Consider the following 21,027-nt stretch of genomic DNA (forward strand, 5'->3'; position numbering starts at 1 on the left):
AGTGTGAAGATGTGCTCTGATAAAAGCTTTGAAAAGACTCTCGGTGTCCTTTGCCCTCGTCTTTCTTATCCCAGATTGCTGTCTTAAGAGCGAGTGCTCTGGCTGGCACTCGGGGCCGCCGTGTAAATACTCTCAATTCTCCACAGAAATTCCGGGAGTTTCTGGAGGGCAGTAATCTCATCTCCAAACTGCAGGCCAAACACGACTTGCTGAAGAGGACACTTGGTGAAGGTACAGTCAAGCTTACTTCGATAGCACCACTGTTCCCCTCAATGTTAAATCCACTTTCCCCAAGTTTGTTTGTCGCCTTCTTCCAGCTAAAGTATGTCGGCTGTACTTCCAATAGATTTTTAACTTGCATTATCCGTCTTAGTGATATATTTGGTCCCCACTTAATGCCCCGCCATGCATTAGATGGGCGGTGGTCATTTACGGTGTGCTGCATCGGAGCGATCTCCTCAAGCTGCTCCACAGTCAGTCAGTCAGTCAGTCAGTCAGTCAGTCAGTCAGTCATGGTTCCAACCAGCATTCCTGGTGTTCTCAGTCAGCGTGGTTACATGGATTCGAATAACTGGCTTAGTTGGACTGAAATCGAATTATCCGTTTCATGTAAACACCTTTGTCCGACTATGTGCGGTCCGACTACGATCCGACTAACACCCCTGGATAACTCAATCCGATCCAGTTGATAGTTCGACTATTGCGGCATGTAACGGTGAATCGGATAAGGAACTGGACGTTGCGTCTTTGCGCATGCTTGAGATCCCGACGGCGTCTTCTCTCCGTTATCAAATCAGCCAATAGCGCCATTCGCATTCGCTGTGCTCCTATTAACATCATGCACAAATAGTAGAGGGACGTAGCTTCACCTTGCTCTCCGTTCGCCATCTTTCTCGTAACGCTGATGTTGTTGTTGTTGGTTGTTGTTGGTAGTGGTGAAGCGGTCAAGCGGAAATGGCTGTATCACAACTAGTTGTAATGAAAACAGCGCCACCTATCGTACCGGCCAATGATTCGATTTATTCACTGCCATTTATATTGGGATAATAGCACCTCCCCCCGAAAGATAGCATAGTCCGACTAAGCAAAGATTCCAATTATACCATCATGTAAACACACTGAATCAAACGGCCCCCTTAATGACTAATGGAGGCGTGTGCTAACGAGGAGGAGGAAAGCCTCCTGCTTCTCCCACACGCTCCTTTATCATTGTTGTCAATGAGCTGAACTGCAGCATGACTCACCCAGACACCCAGACGGGTCAGATCCTGTTCAAGGGAACAGATGGCCACACAAACGTTCGCTCCAAAAAAACATTTAGAAGCCATTATGTGCTTTATCTTACTCTGCCGCTCTCAACCTGTCTGTGTGTTTCCATAGTGATCGGTGAGGCTTTGTGCCTGAGTTGTAAACTTTGTGCCTAGCGGATGTTTGTTTTGTATTGTTATTTTGATGTGACCAAAGTGTGGTCTCTTTCAGTCAATGTGCTGTAGCTAAAGCTGTGAGCAGTTTTGTATGTATGTATGTGTGCATGCGTGCATGTTGCTGAAGATGGCAGGCGTCAGATGCTCCACTAGCCGTGCTCAGAATGCACCGCGGGGACCTTGGAGACAGGCTCCGGCATGTCCGCACATCTAACTTCCCCTCACTTCTCTTCTCCTCTTCATCCGCAGGCCACAGAGCGGACTACATGACCACAAGGTGAAGCACACGCACACACTTCACGACGGGGAGGGGGGGGGGGCATATCCGAGACACGTATATCCAGCGACGTGTTGCAGCTAGGACAGTTTGCCTCTTGACATTTTATGTCTTGTCAACTGTGGACAGATGAGCTGGTTGAACTCTGAAAAAACTAACTACAAAAAAAATAAATAGAGCGCACCGAGCAGTACCGGCCTCCATGTTGTTTTTAGCCCAACGTGGTACGATGCCGCAGAGTTATAACATTTATCAGCCATGGCATTGGATAGTCAGTGAGCAACTACTTTGATAATTGTTTATTGTTTGGCACAAAATCATTACTCTCAGCTCCTCCAATTTGAAGATTTGTTGTATTTCTTGGTTTTGTATACAGAATGTCTTTTGGGGTTTTGGACTATTGGTCAGACAAAACCAGACATTTATGTAACTCTGAGCAGAACCTTTTAAACACATATTTTATATACCAAGAAAGCACGGACACTTCCATCGCTCTCAGCGGTTTTATTTCACTGCCCTGTGATGTTGTGAGAAGAAAGAATAGACAGGATCAGGACAGAAAAAGTGAATTTATGGGTTTCAGTGGTTAGCTCAACTTCACTTCTAGTTTTTGAACATAGAGGTTACGTGAGGATCTGTAAACCACTGTGAAAAGAACACTGCATTGTTTACTTATTCTAATGCATTCTTTGTATTCTAGACATCCCAATGGGCCATTCAAAACCCTCACCGGCACCCGGCGGGCTAGACCCCGCTCAGTTTTTAATGTTAGGTTGTTTAATGGCAATTTGGAGTCATTTATCAAGGTACTCATTACCAGTCTGCCCGCCTGACGTCACTCCTCCTCCTATCTATTTCTGTCTTGCTCTAGCTTTCTGGCCATTTTGGTGGGTTCCCCCAAAGCACTTCAGCTTTGTTTTACCGGCAAACTAACACAAAAACAACAACGCAGTTGTTTGGATTGTGGAGACATTTCCTCATGAGTCTACGAGCTCAGTGGTCGCCTGGGTCTGACATGAGAGGGGGGGGGTGGCTCTGATTGATCCGGTGGGGGCCGCAGGAGGAGAGGAATGGCACTCGGTCAGCTCCCCTGACTCCCTGCTGACCTGGCGTCCGCCCCGTCCCCCCTAGAGCTTCTTGCCTCCCGTCTCCGGAGCAAGAGAGCCAGAGAACAGAGCGGAACGAACGGCAGTCAGGGAGCAGGAAGCCAGACTGATAGGTTGTGCGTCCTCCTCCTCCTCGCTGTTGGCCGCGTCTGGTCCACTTCCCATTGTTTCCTTTTGGGGTTTTGAATGAGGGTAAAAGCTTCGGTGGGCAGCTGCTCTGGTCCTAATCTGGGTATTGCTTTTCTCTCTTATTTCTGTTTCTCTGCGACAATTCTCTGTAGCCGGGGACGACGGAACTCACACGCTCAACATCAGGTAGACACCTTGAAGCGTTTTGGGGTTGGTCCCTCGCTGCTTGCCTGTGTTCATTTCCTCCATCTGTCCTGCCCTAACAACCCTCTACTATCTTGTTGTGTTTGCTGTATTTTCTTTCTTAACTTCTTTTGAACAGACTGAAGTGGACTGAATAGAAGCTTTTCTCCATTAACAAAGATGTTGCAGCAAATGTTATCTTCAGTTTCATTGCTTTTACCTGGCATGAACCACTTAGTATTACATGATCCTGCTGCACCAGTGCTCACGGCTCTGATCCATACTCGATTTTGCCACGATCACTGTGTTTGGACCGTGCATGAATACACCCGAGGGCTGTTAACAGATCCACTGTATCAATAAAGGCATGTAGCCGGTCCCTGTCCAGCACTCACCAGCTGGCAGCGAGGCACAACACGGTTTGAGTCCATCTCTTAAGTGCGTTAAAGGAATGCTCATCCTCCCAACGAGAAGGTGCTGCTCCTCTCATCTGTCTGCGCACACAGCTCCATGCAGAGTGTGTGGCTCTCTAGATAAGCGCCTCTCCTTTAAGTACAGCGTGCACTTGTTTGCTAGCGTAACACCACTTATATAGTATATTTAGGAGCACCGCAGGTCAATCAAAATGTGTTGGACAGCCGGTTTGTGGATGCTTGTTGCAGCCAGCCAGTAATATTTGTATGTTTTCTGATAGTTCATGATTATTATTGGAAACTTTGCATGAAGAAATAGTTTGCTGGTCGCCTCAGTCTGTCTCAAGAATAACTGTCACTTTGTCTGTAAACTCACCAACTTCACTTACACTGGGTACGTGTGTGTTTACACACCTTTAACATCATGTTTCTGTGAGCCCGACCGATATCGTCAAATGTACAGAAAGAATAATGTAAGCTGCCATAATTAATGAATTTGTTGGTTTTATAAATGTGGGTGTTTTTTGCCTTCAAAGGACTCTGGACAAGCTATTCCCCGCGTGGTAGAAAGCTGTATTCGCTTCATAAATTTGTATGGTGAGTTGCTTGTTGTCGTCACTTCGTTAAAGTGATCGTGAATGAATTCTCATAAGCCAAGTGTGTGACTTAAAAAGTGACACTACATCAGTTTCCCCAACACACTGCCAGACAGACAGACAGGCAGCTTAGCCCGGCACGAGCGATGACTTAAAAGATTTGTATGAATGAATGAATTTGTACACTGTATGAATGCATGCAGACATTAGGCATTGACGATGGGACTGTGGGAGTTGTCATGGTCGTCCAGCAGCGGGCCGTACAAAAGAGATGAAAAGCAGACCAATTCTAGTTCCCTGTGACCCCTGACCTCACTCCTTATTAACTCCAAATCCAAACCGGAAGACGCTCGAGTACTGCTTGATTGCGACCTCCCTGACTCATTAATTATCTTTAATTAGAAAAGTGAAGGGGCTTAACGACCATGATGTTCCTTTTTGAAGTCCAACTAAAGTAGGTTTCATTTGCACAGCGGGTGAGGTTTCTTTCTGAGTGGATTTATGCGTGTCTGTCCTCTTACTTCCTCTTCACCGTCTGTCTTTTTCTTTCACTTGCAGGCCTCCAACATCAAGGAATATTTCGGGTATCTGGCTCCCAGCTGGAAGTCAATGACATCAAGAACTCTTTCGAAAGAGGTTTGTGTCGACTTTATCGTGTTATAATGAGCGTATTTAGCTAGTCTGCTTTTGGAGTTGTTATTCACATGTACTCCACATTAAACCATGTGCAATTTTTAATAATTAAGGAAAGCCAGCTGACCTGCTTCCCTCGCTGTGTTTAAGGCAATGACCCCCTGACGGATGACGAGAACAATCATGACATCAACTCGGTGGCTGGCGTTCTCAAACTATACTTCCGTGGTCTGGAAAACCCACTGTTCCCCAAGGAAAGGTTCAACGATCTGCTGTCCAGCATCAGTAAGCACGCACACACACATTATTGCTTAATAACAGTAGTTTTATCATGCACCAAGTCACATGGACACAACATGTGCTGCAATGCCTTGTTCAGCTGTGTGTCTGTGTTCATGCTCATGCAGGCTTTTGTGTGCTCACTGCTTAGTGGCTCCTGGGTGTACTTCCACACATGGGTGCAGGATGAGTAATGGGGATTCCCTGTTTACATTCCACAGCTCGGCATGCCAGCGATTGCAGTGTGGGCTGAATGCCCAGCAGGCTCCACATTAAAAACCCTCCGCCTTTTCCTTTATGGAGCAGCTCAGATCAGCTACAAGATCACTTTTCTACTTAACTGCTTCTCGTCGACTGTGTACTTCTTACCGCAGCTGATATCCGTCATTTGGGAACTTTCAGCGGGGATGTTTTTTCCGGGGGTGTTTTTTCACGTGTTTGTTGGCGTTGCTCCTCAAAAGTAGCTTTGGTAATCACGAAAGATGAAATACGTTAAAAGTATCCCAGAAGCCCAAATCCCAGATGGCTCATAGTCGCTTGAGGGGGGACGTAGCTATTTTTAGCAGTTAAGCTCAGCCAAATAGAACGGGGCGCTTCAAGTGCCCCAGCTGAGCAAATGAGATAGTGATGAAAGATGTCGTCAGCCTGGTATGTCTATGTCTGTTTTTGACAAAGAGGGAACCATTAGTTGGCAATGTCCTCACTTCTGTGACGCAGGAGAAAACGGTGAAATGCTAAGATGGTTTTTTGGGGAGATGCTGTTTTCATTTACAAGAGGAAAAACTACTTTTCGTCCCCATTGTCAGGTACTTTTGAAAATCGCTTTGTTCCTCCACTGTGGTGTCAGCGGAGGAACACGGTGAAGGTCACCATCAGAGACTTAAAATACGCATGTTATGTCACTGCATTAGTAAATCTTCAATGTGCTCTGGCTCTTCTATGTTGTGACTCGGTGTGATGATGATCATCTTGTAGATGAGGTTGGACGTCACTGTTTTTTACACCCTACCTTGTCTTTCTTTTTGCTGCACTAGGAATAGAAAACCTGTATGAGAGAGCGCTGTACATCCGCAAGATCCTTCTGACCACCCCCAGATCCGTCCTCGTCGTCATGCGCTACCTCTTCGCCTTCCTCAACCAGTAAGCTCACAGACCAGTGAATCCACCCAAGGGAGAGTCTGTCACTCTCCTTTGATCGGAAATACAGTCCCACAGGCAACGTCCTCTCACTCGGGCCTAAACTCGCTCTCCTTGTTCCCTCTGTCTGTTTAATCTCCTACTTCCTCCCCTCCTTTCTCCAGCCTGTCCCAGTACAGCGACGAGAACATGATGGACCCGTACAACCTGGCCATATGCTACGGCCCCACGCTCATGCCCACACCGGACAGCCTGGACCAGGTCTCCTGCCAGGCCCACGTCAACGAGATCGTCAAGACCATCATCATCCACCATGAGACCATCTTTCCCGATGCCAAAGAACTGGAAGGGCCCATCTACGAGAAGTGTATGGCCGGGGGAGACTATTGGTGAGGAACGGGTCCTGTAGATTGTTTTTTGCTATCCGAAATAGGACGTCATTCTTCCGGTCGTGATTCAGTTGGGTGTTTGAGAGGCTCCAATGTCTCTATAAGCGCATCAACTTCTGCTTTTTGACAATGCGCACACTGTCTAGCTGCCGGGCCGCCGCGTCGCCGCCGCCTGATCAATTTGTGGGTAATCCATGATTAAAAAGGAAGATGGAAAGAATTCTGATGAGATTGCTCCGTGCAGCTGCACACATTTCTTTAACATGTAGGTTTAAGACTTGGAGAGAAGCCAGAGCTTCTCTTATTTCATTTTTCCCCCCGTACCCTCAATGGAGCACAGGCCAGACCTCCTTTAACAGGGGCTCACTCAGCATGCAGGTATGCGTGAGCTCTCAATGGTGCAGCTGTGTCGGGAGTATGTCCGTGTAGTTGATACATGTACGCGTCTGTGGTTCAGGGAAATGACAAGGTGGCGCATGTTTCAGCACAGACCTCGCTAGAAGCTGAAACAATCACTTTGATTACCTTGATCGTGGCAGGAAGGGAAAGAGAGGTCACAAGGAAGGGAAAGGGTAATTAGGTGATTTGCTTGAATCAACGGGCCCTTCGTCAGCTCCACATCTGTAAGCAGTGCTTATAGCTTGATTCTTAATCGGGTTCTACTCTCTCGTTCCCTCACATTGCCACCACCTGACGGGGATTTATCCCTGGCTGGTCGTCTCAGCACAACCATGTCTGCCCCCCTCTTAAATATAGCCCCCCCCACCGGGGAGATTTGTTGTCTTGGCTGCCGCGTGTGTGTCATTACTGCCAACTCACTCAACACGATGCTAGAAGAAGCCCATTTAGAAAAAGAGGCCCAACCACAGACAGAGCGTGTAAGCCTCCATCAGAACAATGACCTCTATGTGAACCTCTTCTGGATTCTGGATTTTTTTTTTTTAATAACTTCCATTCCTCCTTGGCTTCTTCACTGAAATGCGGTTTGACTTTGGAATTTGTCTTATGTCTTATGTCTTATGTTTCAAGCTAAATTAGAAGATGGTGTCTTCAAAAAAAACATTAATTTCTTCAAAGGATAAGACAGCGATGAAAGAGATCTGGGCCTTTTCCTGTTTTGAAACTGTCTCTCGACCCGTGACGCTGCCTCGGCTGTGATCCTGACAGTTTGCATGTTCTCCCCCACAGTGAGAGCCCCTACAGTGAGCATGGAGCCCTGGAGGAAGTGGAAAACGAGGGAGGGACGGAGGCGCACACCAGCGAGGACGGTGAGTAACGGCAGAAACGTGCATGTAGTACAAACAAAATCATATGTCTGGATTTTATCCTTTTTGCACCATTTATGTTCGACCAAACAGCGGTTCGAAAACCGCATTGTTCACTAAACAATACATGAATTTAACGTCACCGCCACGCCACAACACACATGCCGACACCTAGAGTGAAATGCTGTTCTCAACCATCAGCAGGCCACATCCATTCCCTGGTGTCCGTGGTGCAAGGGGTCAGTCCTCGGCTCATCTCACTGCAGCTAATCCTGCTTTTCAGCCTGTTAAATGCAGTGCCCTTGAAGGGCCGGGGAACTGGGCTCACAGTGATGGACAGCCATTCATATTCTAATGATTTTGCTTCTCCCTCGGGGGCCACAAGACACTTCTTTTTATTTTTGTTTTTTCCATTTACGTTTTTTCCAATTGCATGGTGGTCAACACTAAGACTGACAGTCGTGGTTAAAATTTCCTATTCCCGTTAAACATTTTTCCAGTAATATGTAATAGACATCTAGTCATCTATGCAGTATGTTTCAAAAGTGCCAGGTTTTAATAGCTGTCTAAATAGAATACTTCTGAGTTTATGCTTCATTTACCTACATTTCCATGTGTCCCAAAGAAATAGGAGGCTCATTTACACACTCCGTGATCATACACGTGGTCCTTTGTTTGAGTGAAATCAATACAGCTGGTCTGATCCAACTCAAATAGTTCATGTGTTGGTTGAAACCAAAACATCAGCCGTGGTCAGACGTACTGCAAAAAAAAAATCTAATTAAAAAGTGACAAATATCCGAGACACAGAGCAGACAACATCAGGCAGAAAGAGAGTTCGGTGGAGTTGAGGCTTCACATCTCACCTCACCAACAGACTTCCCTTATCCTGTTTCCATGGTGACAACTGCCCCAATCCCGTCTCCTTTTCACACCCAGAGATGAGATATCAGGAGACAGCTTCCTGTCACCTTACGTCATCAGTCCCGAGATCTCGTGGAGGTCTTTTCTTTATATCAGCTTGGGATGAAAGTAATCGACTGGATGTCCTTTATAAAGAAAAACACATCTGATGCAACAAGGAGGCTGCTCTCGGTGAAGATTCCCACTGAAAAACAGATGGCAGCCATCAACTCTTTGATTAAATAATGGGAGATTATGTCTCCCAGAGATCCCTTGCTGCCGTAGTTTTGATCAAAAGGCTTTTCTGATAACACTGGAAGGATGTCCTCACTGATTGGAGCCCCTCCCGACTGAGTCTTGAGCTGGGGTCAAGTTATTGTCGCAAGTTTTAAATCCCTGCAACCTTGGGATTTCCGACCCTCTTCCTGTCTTTTTTTTTGTGTGCTGTAACTACCTGGACAGGAATGGTTTGGAAAAGATCCGACTGATTAGGGGCCTGAAGAGCCGTTAACTACCAATAGTCTGTTCATAGATAGTAGTTTGATTAGCAGTGTGCTTTCTTCACTGGCGTGTCAGCAACTTTCCTTGGCAATGCACAACCTTCTGCTGTGTCTCTTAAATGTACTGTGTGTGTGTGTGTGTGTGTGTGTGTGTGTGTGTGTGTGTGTGTGTGTGTGTGTGTGTGTGTGTGTGTGTGTGTGTGTGTGTGTGAGAGAGAGAGAGAGAGAGAGAGAGAGAGAGAGAGAGAGAGAGAGAGAGAGAGAGAGAAGATAAAGGTTCTGTCAACTCTATTACCAGCCTGGTCAGCTGCAGCGCAGCCCAATTAATCTTGATAGTAAATTCCTGCTTGTCGAATTTTACTGGAGCAACGTCACACGCGCCCCATCAATCCTGACCATCTAGTCAAGCAAGGAACGGAGCGAAGTGAAAAGTTGGATGCGTAGATATTAGAAGAGGTTGAATAGGACAGTGAAAGAAATGAATCAGGTCAGGTGTTTTATCCATCACATGGCCTCTCGGCTCATCAAGGAGTCACATCCTGAGAAAGATCCATGATGGCTTTCCGAGCCAAAACAGGCTACAGCCATTTACTTTGTTCGCAGTGTACAGAGAGCCTGTGTGAGCGCAGGGTGGGGTGTAAGTCTTTCCGGGGGGTCGGTCTGACTATATGGTGAGCTGGGAGGAGGGCAGAGGTGGGAGTAAGGTAAAGAGGGTGGGATAAAGAAGCTATTTTTAGACCGGTGTTGCTAAAAATAGCTTCTATAGTATAGAACATGCGTACATCCTGGGAGATGTGAACCTTTTGAATATGAGTCCACTGTTGCTGCTCTTGAAGGACAGAAGTAAATAAAAGACAGACTTTCAGTTAAGTGATGGAAGTTTAAAATCACCGCGGCATTGTACGTCGTGATTCCTGATCTCATCATACCAGCTTCTTAAAACGAAATCATGCTAAAGCTCTTTTCCGGGCCTGCAGTTTCCCCGGGCCGCTCGGCAAGGTAGAGCCGAGTTAAATATTGACTTAGAACTATAATATGTCTGCTCGTGCGATAATAGCCGCCTGACCTGTGTAATCCTCTACCTGTTGACAGAGGGCGAGCCCATTGAAGCCATCGCCAAGTTCGACTACGTTGGCCGCTCGTCCCGAGAGTTGTCCTTCAAGAAGGGCGCCTCGCTGCTGCTGTACCAGCGGGCGTCAGACGACTGGTGGGAGGGACGGCACAACGGCATCGATGGCCTGGTGCCGCACCAGTACATCGTGGTCCAAGACATGTAAGTGTGCTGATCGGGCCGGTTTGACATCGTGAAATGATTCTACAGGTGGTTCGCTGTGTGAATGTCAGCTGCTGCCGGAGCGTCGCGGTCCGCCGGCTCTCGCCGCGGGATGAGCGCCACGCGGTCAATCCCCCCCCCCTGTGCTCGACCAGCCGTTCTCGGCACTAACGAGCATCCGCCGCTGCCTAATGGACCGGATTCACTGTCGCGTTAAGAACGGGAACAGAATCGCTCCAATCACTTAGTGGCTGGCTGGAAAAAGGGTCCATTTAGCAAGCTCTCCCCTTTTTCCGCTGCTGCTCACCTGCCGCCACTGTTCCTCCGTCAATAATTCAGCAGGGGGAATGGGGGGGGGGGGGGGGTGGTCCTCTTAGGTAATGAGAGAGCCGTAGGATTTACAGCTGCACGGGTTTCCCCTGAGCGTAGTAACATCCTGCTCTCTGCTCAAACCGCACAGAGCTCAAAGGGTTGTGAACTTGCCTCATCCCATAAAAGAGCCCAGAATAAAACGTGCAGAGACACGTCTGACTGAGGCCACTTCAGCACAGGATGTCCCTCTCATACTCTCTCATGACCAACTGTAAATTGGGTTCAGCGCCGCGGCGATGTGGCCGCCGCTGCTCCGCCTCCGTCTGTGTGCCTTCATGCGGACGCCCTGCGTTTCATTTCAAATGACGCACATCAAAAGGCAGCCGTGCAGCTCAGTGGCTCCGTTTCCTGCCACCTGACCGCCACCAACTGAACCCAGTCAGTCAGCCAGTCTCCTCGCTGAAACCCAAATAGCTGGTGTGTGTGTATATCACCAAAATCCAGAAAGGCCCTGGAATATGACTCATGTGACTCTCTGGACCTTGGGGGCGCGGAGGAGGCAGCTACTTGCTGACTCGCAGGAAACCGATATCGCAGACTGTCACCGTGTACCAAGTCACCAAGTGCTGTGCAAATATGAAAGATCTACCAATTTGCTGATTCCTCCGTTTTCTTCTGCTTTTTCTGTCACTTCCTCTCACTCTTTCTGTGTCTGAATGTCACTCAGAGATGACAGTTTCTCAGACAGCCTGAGTCAGAAGGCGGACAGCGAGGCCAGCAGCGGCCACGCCGGAGAGGATAAAGGCCTGGGAAAAGACGTTGGCTCGCCCTCTGACACCAGGATCTCTGAGGCTTATATCACCAGGTTGGATATCTACGCTGGGATTTGTTGGACAGCAATGCACATACGAAGGGACTTCATATTAGCGATCTGTCATCTTAACAATCTTTGCATTCGTTAAATCTTTGCTGTATTTGGCGTATTTCCCTGGAAAATCTATACTGTGTTTTTGGAATTAGGAGATCGGTGTTCAGCCAAAGAAAGTTAAAAAAAAAGGATTTTAATAACTAGTTAATTTTATATTTTAGTTGCTCTTTGGACACACTATAAATCCAGGCACATCCTTGTAATGGTTATAATGCATCTTAATGTGTAAATAAGTCTGAGTCTTCCTGTCTCCATGGTGACCACACCACATCCTGCACTTCCCATTGGCTCTAGCTAATGAGAAATATTGGGCAATCCAATAGCGACTGACATGTCTGCAACAACGTCAGTATTGCATCACTTAGGATGCATGCAACGGCTTCAGGTGTGAAAACCATCGCTAACACTCCAGACTCTCGGAAGATGAACAAACTTAAAATGTTTTATTTAGGTATTTTGAATTGTACTATCGCACATTGCTGAAAACACCTAGTTTTTTACCTTTTGCTCCCAATTCTTCCTGTTTACATATGCAGCCTCCTGTCAGTCGGCGTCCTCCGCAGAATCCACCTCTCCCATCTATTTCATCCTGATATGACATGACTTCAACTGGTCACACTAACATACACGTGCCCGGGCAGCGGCACCCCACACAGAGGAGACCTGCACGTATCTAGTCACACCTTCGGCCGTTTGGCAGCGTCCGTCTGCTGCTGGCGAGCCAGAACTTTGTCTTCGCTGCTGCAGCAGCTCTGACGGCAGCGTTAGCGACCTTGAAGCGTCTCTTAGCGAATGCTATTTAAGCCGTGTCACACTCACTGCCTCTACTTCACTGTGGATAACCTGATGATTCACACTACACACACCGCTGCTGGAATTCATATGCAGAGGGAGCGCACATGTGAATGACTCATCTATGTCACGGCGGCCTTGAGAAAGCTCCTCTACCTGCCAGCAGCTCCTTAGGGACGCCCACCTCGCTCTTCATCTCCTTCCCATCTAACCCGCTCCTCCTCGTACTTACTTTTCTGCTCTAAAATTCAGACAATTCTTATATGCGTTGAATCATTTATTCCCTGAGCCTTATTTAGATATTCTCCTCTCCTCGTGTTCTCAATCAACAACACTCTCTCCAGACTCTTGTAGAGTTTGGCGTCAGCAGACATGACAGTTACATTAGCGCCTCTCTCAGTAGAGAGGATGCGCATTCCGGGGATCATACTGACTAGTGGAGCTGGTGCTGTTGGGATGGGGATGAGCTCCTGGAATTCCCTGCGATAAGCCTTATTTTTAGCAGGGGCCACAAAAAAACGGCGGGTGAGCCATCGCCGTGGTGACAGCTCACCCGGCAGTCAATGCTTGTTGTTGTATGCTTTGGCCCAGAGGCACACAGGTCTTGTGAACGCAGACTGCTCCCCCCGCTGGCTGCCGGTGGTGCCTGCAGTTGTTTACCGATCCAGAGTCCTCACTGCAGTCAGAAAAATACATATTTAACCGCTCCACCAAGGAGTCTTTAACTGTCATCGTTAGAGCTTTTTGTGTCCGTGAATTCCTAATGATGTTTCAGAGTGTTACACAAGCAAACACTGCTGTTTGGATTGACGTGAGACTTTCTGATTAATGCAGAGATTAGCAGCTTTGTGTAGCTTTGGACGAAGAGTAGCGGTTAGTCTGGGAGTGATATCCGTTCTCATTATTGATTCTAGTTGAGCGCCACGACGACGCCGCGTGTGAATCGACGGCGTTCGTTAGACTCTCAAATTAAGCCATTTGCCAGAAAGAAGTGAAATTTAATGATGAGCACTTCAATGCTTGTTCATCATCACAAAGAACCAATGATGCAGAATTAAAATAGTTAATCCGCCACGTATCAGCCTTCAGATGGTCGATATTTCTTACTTTCAAGGTGTCTCTATTTCAGAAAATGTTACACCAACTAAAAGAGTGACTACGTAATATTCACATTACATTTCAAGTCTCTTATTGACCTTGCATGAGATGTTACGTAAGAAATGTCGGGTAACTAGTATATTATTAGATTCCCTCAATGATCCCTCACTGGTTGTACGTGCTCATGCTAGACTGAAAGGGATGATATGTGCTTGGTCATGATCATGCAGAGCCTGCAGAGAGAATTTGGTGCTTTATTGGCCTTTTATGGTGTAATGGAAGATATTAGTGTGGTAAAACAATGTGAGTAGCTACGCTGTGTAGTATGAAGTGTGTGTGCCTTCAATCAGACGTATGTACTGTACTTATCTTCAGCTCGGTCTCGTTTCAAATGGGTCTCATAGCAGGCGTGTGTGGTGCTGTGCATATTGGAAACATCTGCACTCCTGGGGCAGATGTTGCTCCTCCCAGTGGGAGATATGCTGCTCGGAGCTGGGTTCCTATTATGCAACTGACGATTTCTTTTCTTTTTTCCGGTAGTGTGGGGGTTTTTTGTGTAAAAGATGTTCTGTGCAGCCCCTTCTTTTAAGTTGGGAGATGCAAAGTGGAGCAATAGCTCTGTTTGAAAACACAAACCACAAAACTCAAACGCAGTGCTCGGGTAAGAGATGCAATGCTGTAATGGAATAAACAAATAATGTGCTGTGTTGTTTCCTCCCTGCTCCTCCGTCCCAGCAGGCACAGGAAAAGATCCGAACCACCGTCTCGGCGGCCGCCAGCCCGCCCCAGCGACGCCCACTGCGTGGTGCATCCCTCCCAGCATGGCCACAAAGGACACACCCCCGAGATGGGCTCCCCGGTCATCGGCCACCTCAGCCTGCGGGACGTGCTGCGGAGTCGCCACGCCCCCGTGGACAGCCCCGAGCGCCGCCGCACCGGCCAAGGCAGTCTGACTAACATCAGCCGCAACGAGGCGCTGAAGAAGATGGAGAGCCCCCCGATCCACCGCTCCACCTCCTCGGGCCAGTACGCGGGCTTCGCCGACGCCCACCACCACCACCACCATCACCACCACCACGGCGGCAAGCCCCTCGACCCGGAGACCATCGCACAGGTCAGCGCGGGACGAGCAGCGACCCGACCGCAGCTCCCTCCACCATCAAAGCCCTGCCCCGCCCTGTAAAAACCTAGTCAGTCCCTGTCCTGTGCTTCCTCTCGCTGCGCCTTTCCGTGTGCAAAAAAACACGCAAGAAACTCTGGGCAGACAGCGTCGCAAGAAACCGCTACTCGTTGCACGATATTGCACGATCCATTTTTGCATCTCTACTGAGTTTGTCATCACATACTTGCATATTATAGAGAAGTCGAGGTCGCAGAGAGCACTTTAAGCTGTGCAGGGCTGTCTGGCTACTGGGAGCATGCTCAGATACACACGTCTTGTCCTCCGTGTGTCTCTTACGCCAGTGGTCCCCAACCTTTTTTGCCTCAATTTTCAAAACCAAACAGTTCTTTCTGTAGCGCGGCCCGATATCAAATAGCCGGTAGCGGTCCGCGCCCCGGTGGTTTGGGACCTCTATCCAAAGTCATTAGCATGCAGAGGGAGAGGTCTTTGCACTTCGCCGGTGCAAAGTAACACTCCACTAGCTCTCCATGTATAATGCATGCTTGGCGTTTCCTTAAAAAAGGAAAACGTCACTGTGGTCCTCTGTTAACATCGCTTTTTGTGTTTCCCTAAGATGCCGCACTCTATTTCCACCTCTCGTCTCTGCTCTTCATCTAACCTCCCGGTTCTTTTCTTCTCTTCTTTTTGGTTTTCTGCATTTGTTTGTTTTTATCCCAACCTTCCTCTCTCTTACACACACTCTCTCGTGTCTCCTGCAGGACATAGAAGAAACCATGAACACCGCTCTGAATGAGCTGCGCGAGCTGGAGCGCCAGAGCTCGGCCAAGCACGCGCCCGACGTGGTGCTGGACACCCTGGAGCAGCGGCAGACCTCTGGCGGCAGCGGCGGGGGTCCCACGCCGGCCAGCTCCAGCGAGTCCCTCAGCCCCATCCACGGCGCCACCGCCGCCACCATCCGCCACAGCATCAGCTCCTCCAACGACACCATGAGCACCTTCAAGCCCCTGGTAGCACCCCGCATGGGGGTGCAGCTGAAGCCCCCCGCCCTGAGGCCCAAGCCCATGCTCCTGCCCAGGTCCAGCCAGGCCTCCCAGCCGGCAGCCTCAGCTGCCCAGGACCCTCTGGACAAGTCCTGCACCATGTAGCTCCGGGAAGGGAACCGGCGATGTGAAGCAAAGACAATGAGCCTCCATGAAGGCTGCGAAAATGCTCCTCCGTGGTAACAAATGTCTAAGGAAATTCGAAAACAACAAATCACAAAGGCTTCCTTCGGGGTTTTAGAAAACGTACACTAGTTTAGTTTAGTTTGAGGACATTCATGAACTGTAACTTTGAGCAGAACACGCCGCATGTAGCGCCGCCGCTTCGCCACCGGACCGGAGAGGGAGCTTGATAAGGGCTGTAGTGACCGCAGCGCCGTTCTCTCTTATCCCGGACTAAAGGACTTTTGTTTTTGTTTTCTTTTACGTAGGAGGGCTTTCAAAGCGGTTGTGCGCCGGCCGCGAGCCCTTTTTGACTTTGAGACGTAACAGATTTCACATGTTAAACTATTATAAAGGTGCTGTAACTACCTGGACAGGAATGGTTTGGAAAAGATCCGACTGATTAGGGGCCTGAAGAGCCGTTAACTACCAATAGTCTGTTCATAGATAGTAGTTTGATTAGCAGTGTGCTTTCTTCACTGGCGTGTCAGCAACTTTCCTTGGCAATGCACAACCTTCTGCTGTGTCTCTTAAATGTACTGTGTGTGCGTGTGTGTGTGTGTGTGTGTGTGTGTGTGTGTGTGTGTGTGTGTGTGTGTGTGTGTGTGTGTGTGTGTGTGTGTGTGTGTGTGTGTATAATAGTCAAAAGAAGATTACAATCTGACTTACTAACTTTTTTCTTTTTTGTTTGTTTGTTGCGTTTCTGGATAGAAATGACTTGGTAATAAACATCCAGAGATGCAGTATGAATCCAGTTATAATAAAAAGAAGTGCTTTTGTCACTATGTTACGTCACCATCATCAGTAGGACTGCGTGACGCCGTCTGTAGGCTTTTAGCTTCTCTGCTGTCCCGTACGTCTGTAGGATGTACTTGTACGTGTTATGTAAGTGCCTTTTGAAAAATGTTTTAGACAAACTTCAGACATTGTGTACTGTTGCATTTTCATGTCATTCTGTTTTCTTTTGAGAATATGCAGCCCAGGAAGACCATGAATAAGTAACAATGCCCTTTTCCAGACAGTTATAAGACAGAATGAATAATGAAAAGCTTACCCATTGTGACATTGCACTTTTATGTATATAACTGTATATATGGCATGTTGCATCATAACATTTAGAGTTCTTCGAGGGCTTATACCTCAATGGATTTCTTTCTAATAAAGGAAATAGTTTGTCAAGTCCAAGGTGTTTTTTTTTTTACTTTGCTTTTTCATATTGAATAACTTCAGCTTTAGTTCATTTGTAGTCACTTGTGGAAGATGTTGTAATATAATTTAAATTTAAAAAAGTCCCAATTTCAAAACTATAATGTACTTCAATTGTTAAAGCTGTTGCTACTTAAGTTGGCCAATCCACAGTAAAATATTTAAAAAGTTCTGATTGATGTGATGTTTTAGTGCTGTGATTAGTTAAATAACAAGTTGGTTTGATCATTTAATCCAACTATCTGGTAAATTCATCTACCACATTCGCATTGCAGTTTGGTCAGAGAAAATAGAAGACCAGATGACCGAAAAGAGAGACATTTGACAGTTGCAGTGTCATATATAAAACAATATAGTAGTGGGCATAAAGTTTTATTCAACATAAAATCGTTATATAAAGATTAAGGAAACAGATTAATGGTTTGACATTATCAGAAACACGAACTACAAACGCGGAAAAACAAAAGTAAAACGTGATAAGGATTAAAGCTCCAACGATGACCAAACAAATGAGCAGCTTTGTGGTTGTAATGTTGTGCAACAGAGTGTTTAAGTAACAGCATCAAGTTGTCTTTCTGCCACACACTGTGCTCTGTTGCCTTTTATGACCCCAGCAGGCTTTCTGCTTCTCTTGTTCTCGCTGTGTTGTTTTCTGCTATGTGTGGGAGCTTTAGGGAGATCGGTTGCCCCCCACTTGTATTTCCTGCCCGGTTCTGCCTGCAGGAGTGAGAGTGGTTCTCAGTGTGCTCCGGCTCTTCAGGGCCAACTGCTGATATCAGAGAAGAGAGCGCACATTGTTTTCAGCACCGCCACTCGGCAGGTTTTTCTTTTTTTTTTCTTCTTCAGCTGGCCTGAAGCTCGACGTGGCACAACAATCTAAACTGCGTTTACCTCGGTGATCCCAGACCTCCTCTCCCACATGTGGATGCTCCGCTGCAGCTTTGTGTGTCTGTCTTTGACGTCCATGTACTGCGTGACGTCGGGGGCCCGATAATCCGTCATCTGGCGGCGCAGGTGTTTGTTCAGGGCCTCTGCTTTAGAGCGCTCCTGAAGGGAGAGCAAATAAAGTAGAAGATATAAAAGGAAACCAACTGAATTAGCGGAAGGTGATTCTTGTTTGAAGAGAGAAAAAGAAATTGGGAGTTTTAATTGGTTCCATGCATTTGAAATTGCAGCATTGGGCTTGAAAATCTGTTTTGTTTTTGAAGAGCGACGGACCTCGTCGGCTCGTCAGCAGCTGCTTCCTGTTGGTGATGTCATTGCTCAGCTGCGCAGCCTCCGCCGTCACACTCTGCAGCTTCTCCTGTTGACACTAATCTGATTGAGATGATACAACTTTCATGGTCCACCTCGCACTCGGCTTTTCCCGTCTCCTTCTTCTGTTGGAGCTGCTGCTGGAGCTTTTTCTTATAGGCCTGCAGTGTCCGGTTCTTCCGATGAAACTTCTCCATTTGGGCGACCTGTTTGTGAACCGAGCAGAGACATTGAACTCGATCACCAAAGCATCAGTATACGATAGTAAAGGTTCACACGTATGTGGGAATCAAACATAAGACAACCTGAGAAAACGTGATGTGGACTGGATACGGCTAATCGTGCTAAGATGGCATTTTAAGTTGGAGAGGCTAATGCAGTTGCTGACGATAATAAAAAACAATAAACTAAAGTCTAGCTTTGTCCTTTGCACTGACTTGTGTCATAAAAACTAGCGTTTCTACCTTTGACTTGTCTTTTATGTACTGAAGCACCTTCTCCGGCTCCTTTACTTCCAACCTCTTGTCCTGCAGGGGTTTGAGCGCTTTACTTTCAAACTTTTTCTTCGCCTTCCTGATATCTGCGAGATGCCATTCTGCTTTTTCCATAGGGGCCTGCAGAGACGAGCAGAGTCACTGAGGACAAAATGTTCCGAAGGTGTGCGTTCCATCTTGGTTTTCTACCTTGTAGTGGTCCTGAACTCTCTCACATCTCTGCCAGGCTTTCTCCAGGTCTGCTCGGGCGTCCGTTACTTCTCTCTGGGCCACGTAAAGCTTTTGTTCTGAGGTCAGCCGCAGGAGAGACGCAAACAAAAAACGGATTGCTAATATGGAGCAGGTTCAACCCCCAAACGTATTCAAATTCATCGTGGGCTGGTTGTGTTGGAGCTCTAAATCTGACGTACACCAAACGTTACATATATGTGAATATATATATATATATATATATTTACATCCAGTCTTGTCACTGGGTGCACTAACCCCACCCTCCAGGTTGGAGGCTCCGTGGTGGAGTTTTTTGTCCTTGTGCGACCTCTTGTTCCTCCGTCAACGAAAGCTCGTCCTCCATGGTTGCTATGGTACACTGAAACCACTGCTGTGGTTGCTAGGGCGTGTGTGCTGTCACGTGATCAGCGAGCAGTCCCCAGGTGATTGCGGCTCGTTGAAAATCACCACACGATCCAATAGAATGAAACGTTGGGAAATAACACAATATTTATGTTAATGTATATTTTAGATTAGAATATTGCATTTTTTTTCTCCCATCGCGTCTTTCCGTCCGCTTGGTTGTTTGTTTTTCAAGTTTCACTTCATTTCACCAGCTGTGCCTGCGAGGAGCCGACGACCAGTCCGCCATCGAAACTCCCAGCAGGATGACTTCGGTCATCTCCAAGTTCGTCGTCAAGACCCTGTGCGACCTCCGGGGAAGTTTGGACTTCCAGCGTCTGGACGAGGAGATCGTGCAGAAGTTCACCGTCGCAAATTCGGTCCTGCAGGTCGTCCTCTTCGACGACGCCAAAGTATCCATCCGGGAGGGCCGACAGAGAGTCGCCGGGGGACAAATACTCGCCGGGACAGTCTGATCGTGGCCAAAAGCAGCCTGCGGGTCTGCCAGAGGAGACCCGGGGAATGTCCCCGCTGCGACGCCTTGCACATCTGCAAGTTTTACGTTTGCGGAGAATGCACGTTCGGGTGAGTTCTGTGCGAGGTGCCGTGACTTGTCGTTCGATCTGTGGCAGGCGGACATACTTATTGGTTTTAGTTTATTTAGTTTTATTAGTTTATTTGTGTCTTATATATATATACACAACTGGGTGCTGACACAGCGCTAATCTTTAGTTCGCTGGTCGGTAAAACTGCCGTGCACGGTAAAAGGACAAGAAAAACGCCTGGTGACGCGTGGGGAATATGTCAGAGGGACGAGCGCACATAATTAGGAAAAAATCCGGTCAATTTTCAAAATAAAACATTTTTCAGAAAAAAAAAATATATAAGCTTTCTGTGGTGGTTGGGGACCACTGTTTTAAAGGACTCGGCACTGCAAGTAAACAATCGCACAGTGTTGCCTTATATTGCCCCCTATGGACGGAAACAGGTTATAGTCCATTTAGTTATATAACTTCAAAGAAGTCAAACGTTTAACTTTCCAAACTCCATAAGCCATATTGAGAAAGGTTAAATGGATTCCGTTCACTGACATAATATTTTCTTCATTTTTTTCAGACTCAAGTGTAAAATCCCCACAGCCTGGATGATGCGTACAACGCTGGGATTCTGAGAAGACATGATCTTCAGGATTTGACAGAGAAACAGCTGTTCCAGCTGTTACTGCAGAATGATCCTTACCTACTTCCTGAGGTAAGTTGCACTAGTGACGGTAGGAGGCAGAGGTGGATTTGTTGATGATGTGTTATGTAGGTATTTTCTGAATGAACTGCCCGATGTGTTTCCTTCCATGACGTGTGCCCCCTTTCCAGATTTGCCCACATTACAACGAAGTAAATGGTTTTCACGGTTCCTGCAAATTCACCACCGCATGCACCAAGCTTCACATCTGCCAGCACCATCTCCAGGTAGACTGCAAGTTTGGCTCCTTATGTAAGAGA

The 21,027-nt window shown here is 47.3% G+C and overlaps 2 protein-coding genes across 7 annotated transcripts in view; one reads left to right on the forward strand and one right to left on the reverse strand.

Annotated features, from left to right (window-relative positions):
- The window catches only part of LOC120812568 (SLIT-ROBO Rho GTPase-activating protein 1-like), a 62,267-nt gene extending 45,126 nt beyond the window's left edge, over positions 1-17,141 (forward strand). For 2 of the 6 annotated variants that reach the window (XM_040168665.2, XM_078097811.1), the window contains 13 exons: positions 147-231; positions 1,674-1,701; positions 2,402-2,507; positions 4,069-4,129; positions 4,687-4,764; positions 4,912-5,046; positions 6,075-6,180; positions 6,342-6,566; positions 7,755-7,834; positions 10,327-10,507; positions 11,547-11,684; positions 14,373-14,751; positions 15,519-17,141. In XM_040168665.2, the coding sequence (XP_040024599.2) occupies positions 147-231; positions 1,674-1,701; positions 2,402-2,507; positions 4,069-4,129; positions 4,687-4,764; positions 4,912-5,046; positions 6,075-6,180; positions 6,342-6,566; positions 7,755-7,834; positions 10,327-10,507; positions 11,547-11,684; positions 14,373-14,751; positions 15,519-15,905 (1,989 nt within the window). In that variant the 3' untranslated portion in view covers positions 15,906-17,141. Of the gene's footprint in view, positions 1-146; positions 232-1,673; positions 1,702-2,401; positions 2,508-3,088; positions 3,123-4,068; positions 4,130-4,686; positions 4,765-4,911; positions 5,047-6,074; positions 6,181-6,341; positions 6,567-7,754; positions 7,835-10,326; positions 10,508-11,546; positions 11,685-14,372; positions 14,817-15,518 lie in introns of all 6 variants that reach the window. The other 4 variants (XM_078097810.1, XM_040168666.2, XM_040168667.2 and 1 more) reach the window with 4 other exon arrangements.
- A 383-nt stretch (positions 17,142-17,524) lies between these two features.
- Positions 17,525-19,490, reverse strand: LOC120812876 (cilia- and flagella-associated protein 263-like). The gene is made up of 6 exons (XM_078097991.1): positions 19,403-19,490; positions 19,106-19,203; positions 18,887-19,036; positions 18,387-18,628; positions 18,060-18,215; positions 17,525-17,937 (listed from the first exon to the last, which is right to left on the reverse strand). Exons 1-4 carry the CDS (start codon positions 19,488-19,490, stop codon positions 18,425-18,427), a joined length of 540 nt encoding a protein of 179 aa, XP_077954117.1. The 3' UTR covers positions 17,525-17,937; positions 18,060-18,215; positions 18,387-18,424.
- Between the last annotated feature and the right edge of the window lie 1,537 nt (positions 19,491-21,027).

Source organism: Gasterosteus aculeatus, chromosome Y, assembly GCF_964276395.1.
Source record: "Gasterosteus aculeatus chromosome Y, fGasAcu3.hap1.1, whole genome shotgun sequence".
Taxonomy (NCBI): domain Eukaryota; kingdom Metazoa; phylum Chordata; class Actinopteri; order Perciformes; family Gasterosteidae; genus Gasterosteus; species Gasterosteus aculeatus.

Excerpts from the sequence above, each read along its gene's own strand:
- LOC120812876 (XM_078097991.1), bottom strand. The coding sequence starts at position 19,490 with ATGGAGGACGAGCTTTCGTTGACGGAGGAACAAGAGGTCGCACAAGGA. Across the intron at positions 19,037-19,105 it reads GAGTTCAGGACCACTACAAG|GCCCCTATGGAAAAAGCAGA; the intron begins GTAGAAAACCAA and ends TCGTCTCTGCAG. Across the intron at positions 18,629-18,886 it reads ACATAAAAGACAAGTCAAAG|GTCGCCCAAATGGAGAAGTT; the intron begins GTAGAAACGCTA and ends GTTCACAAACAG.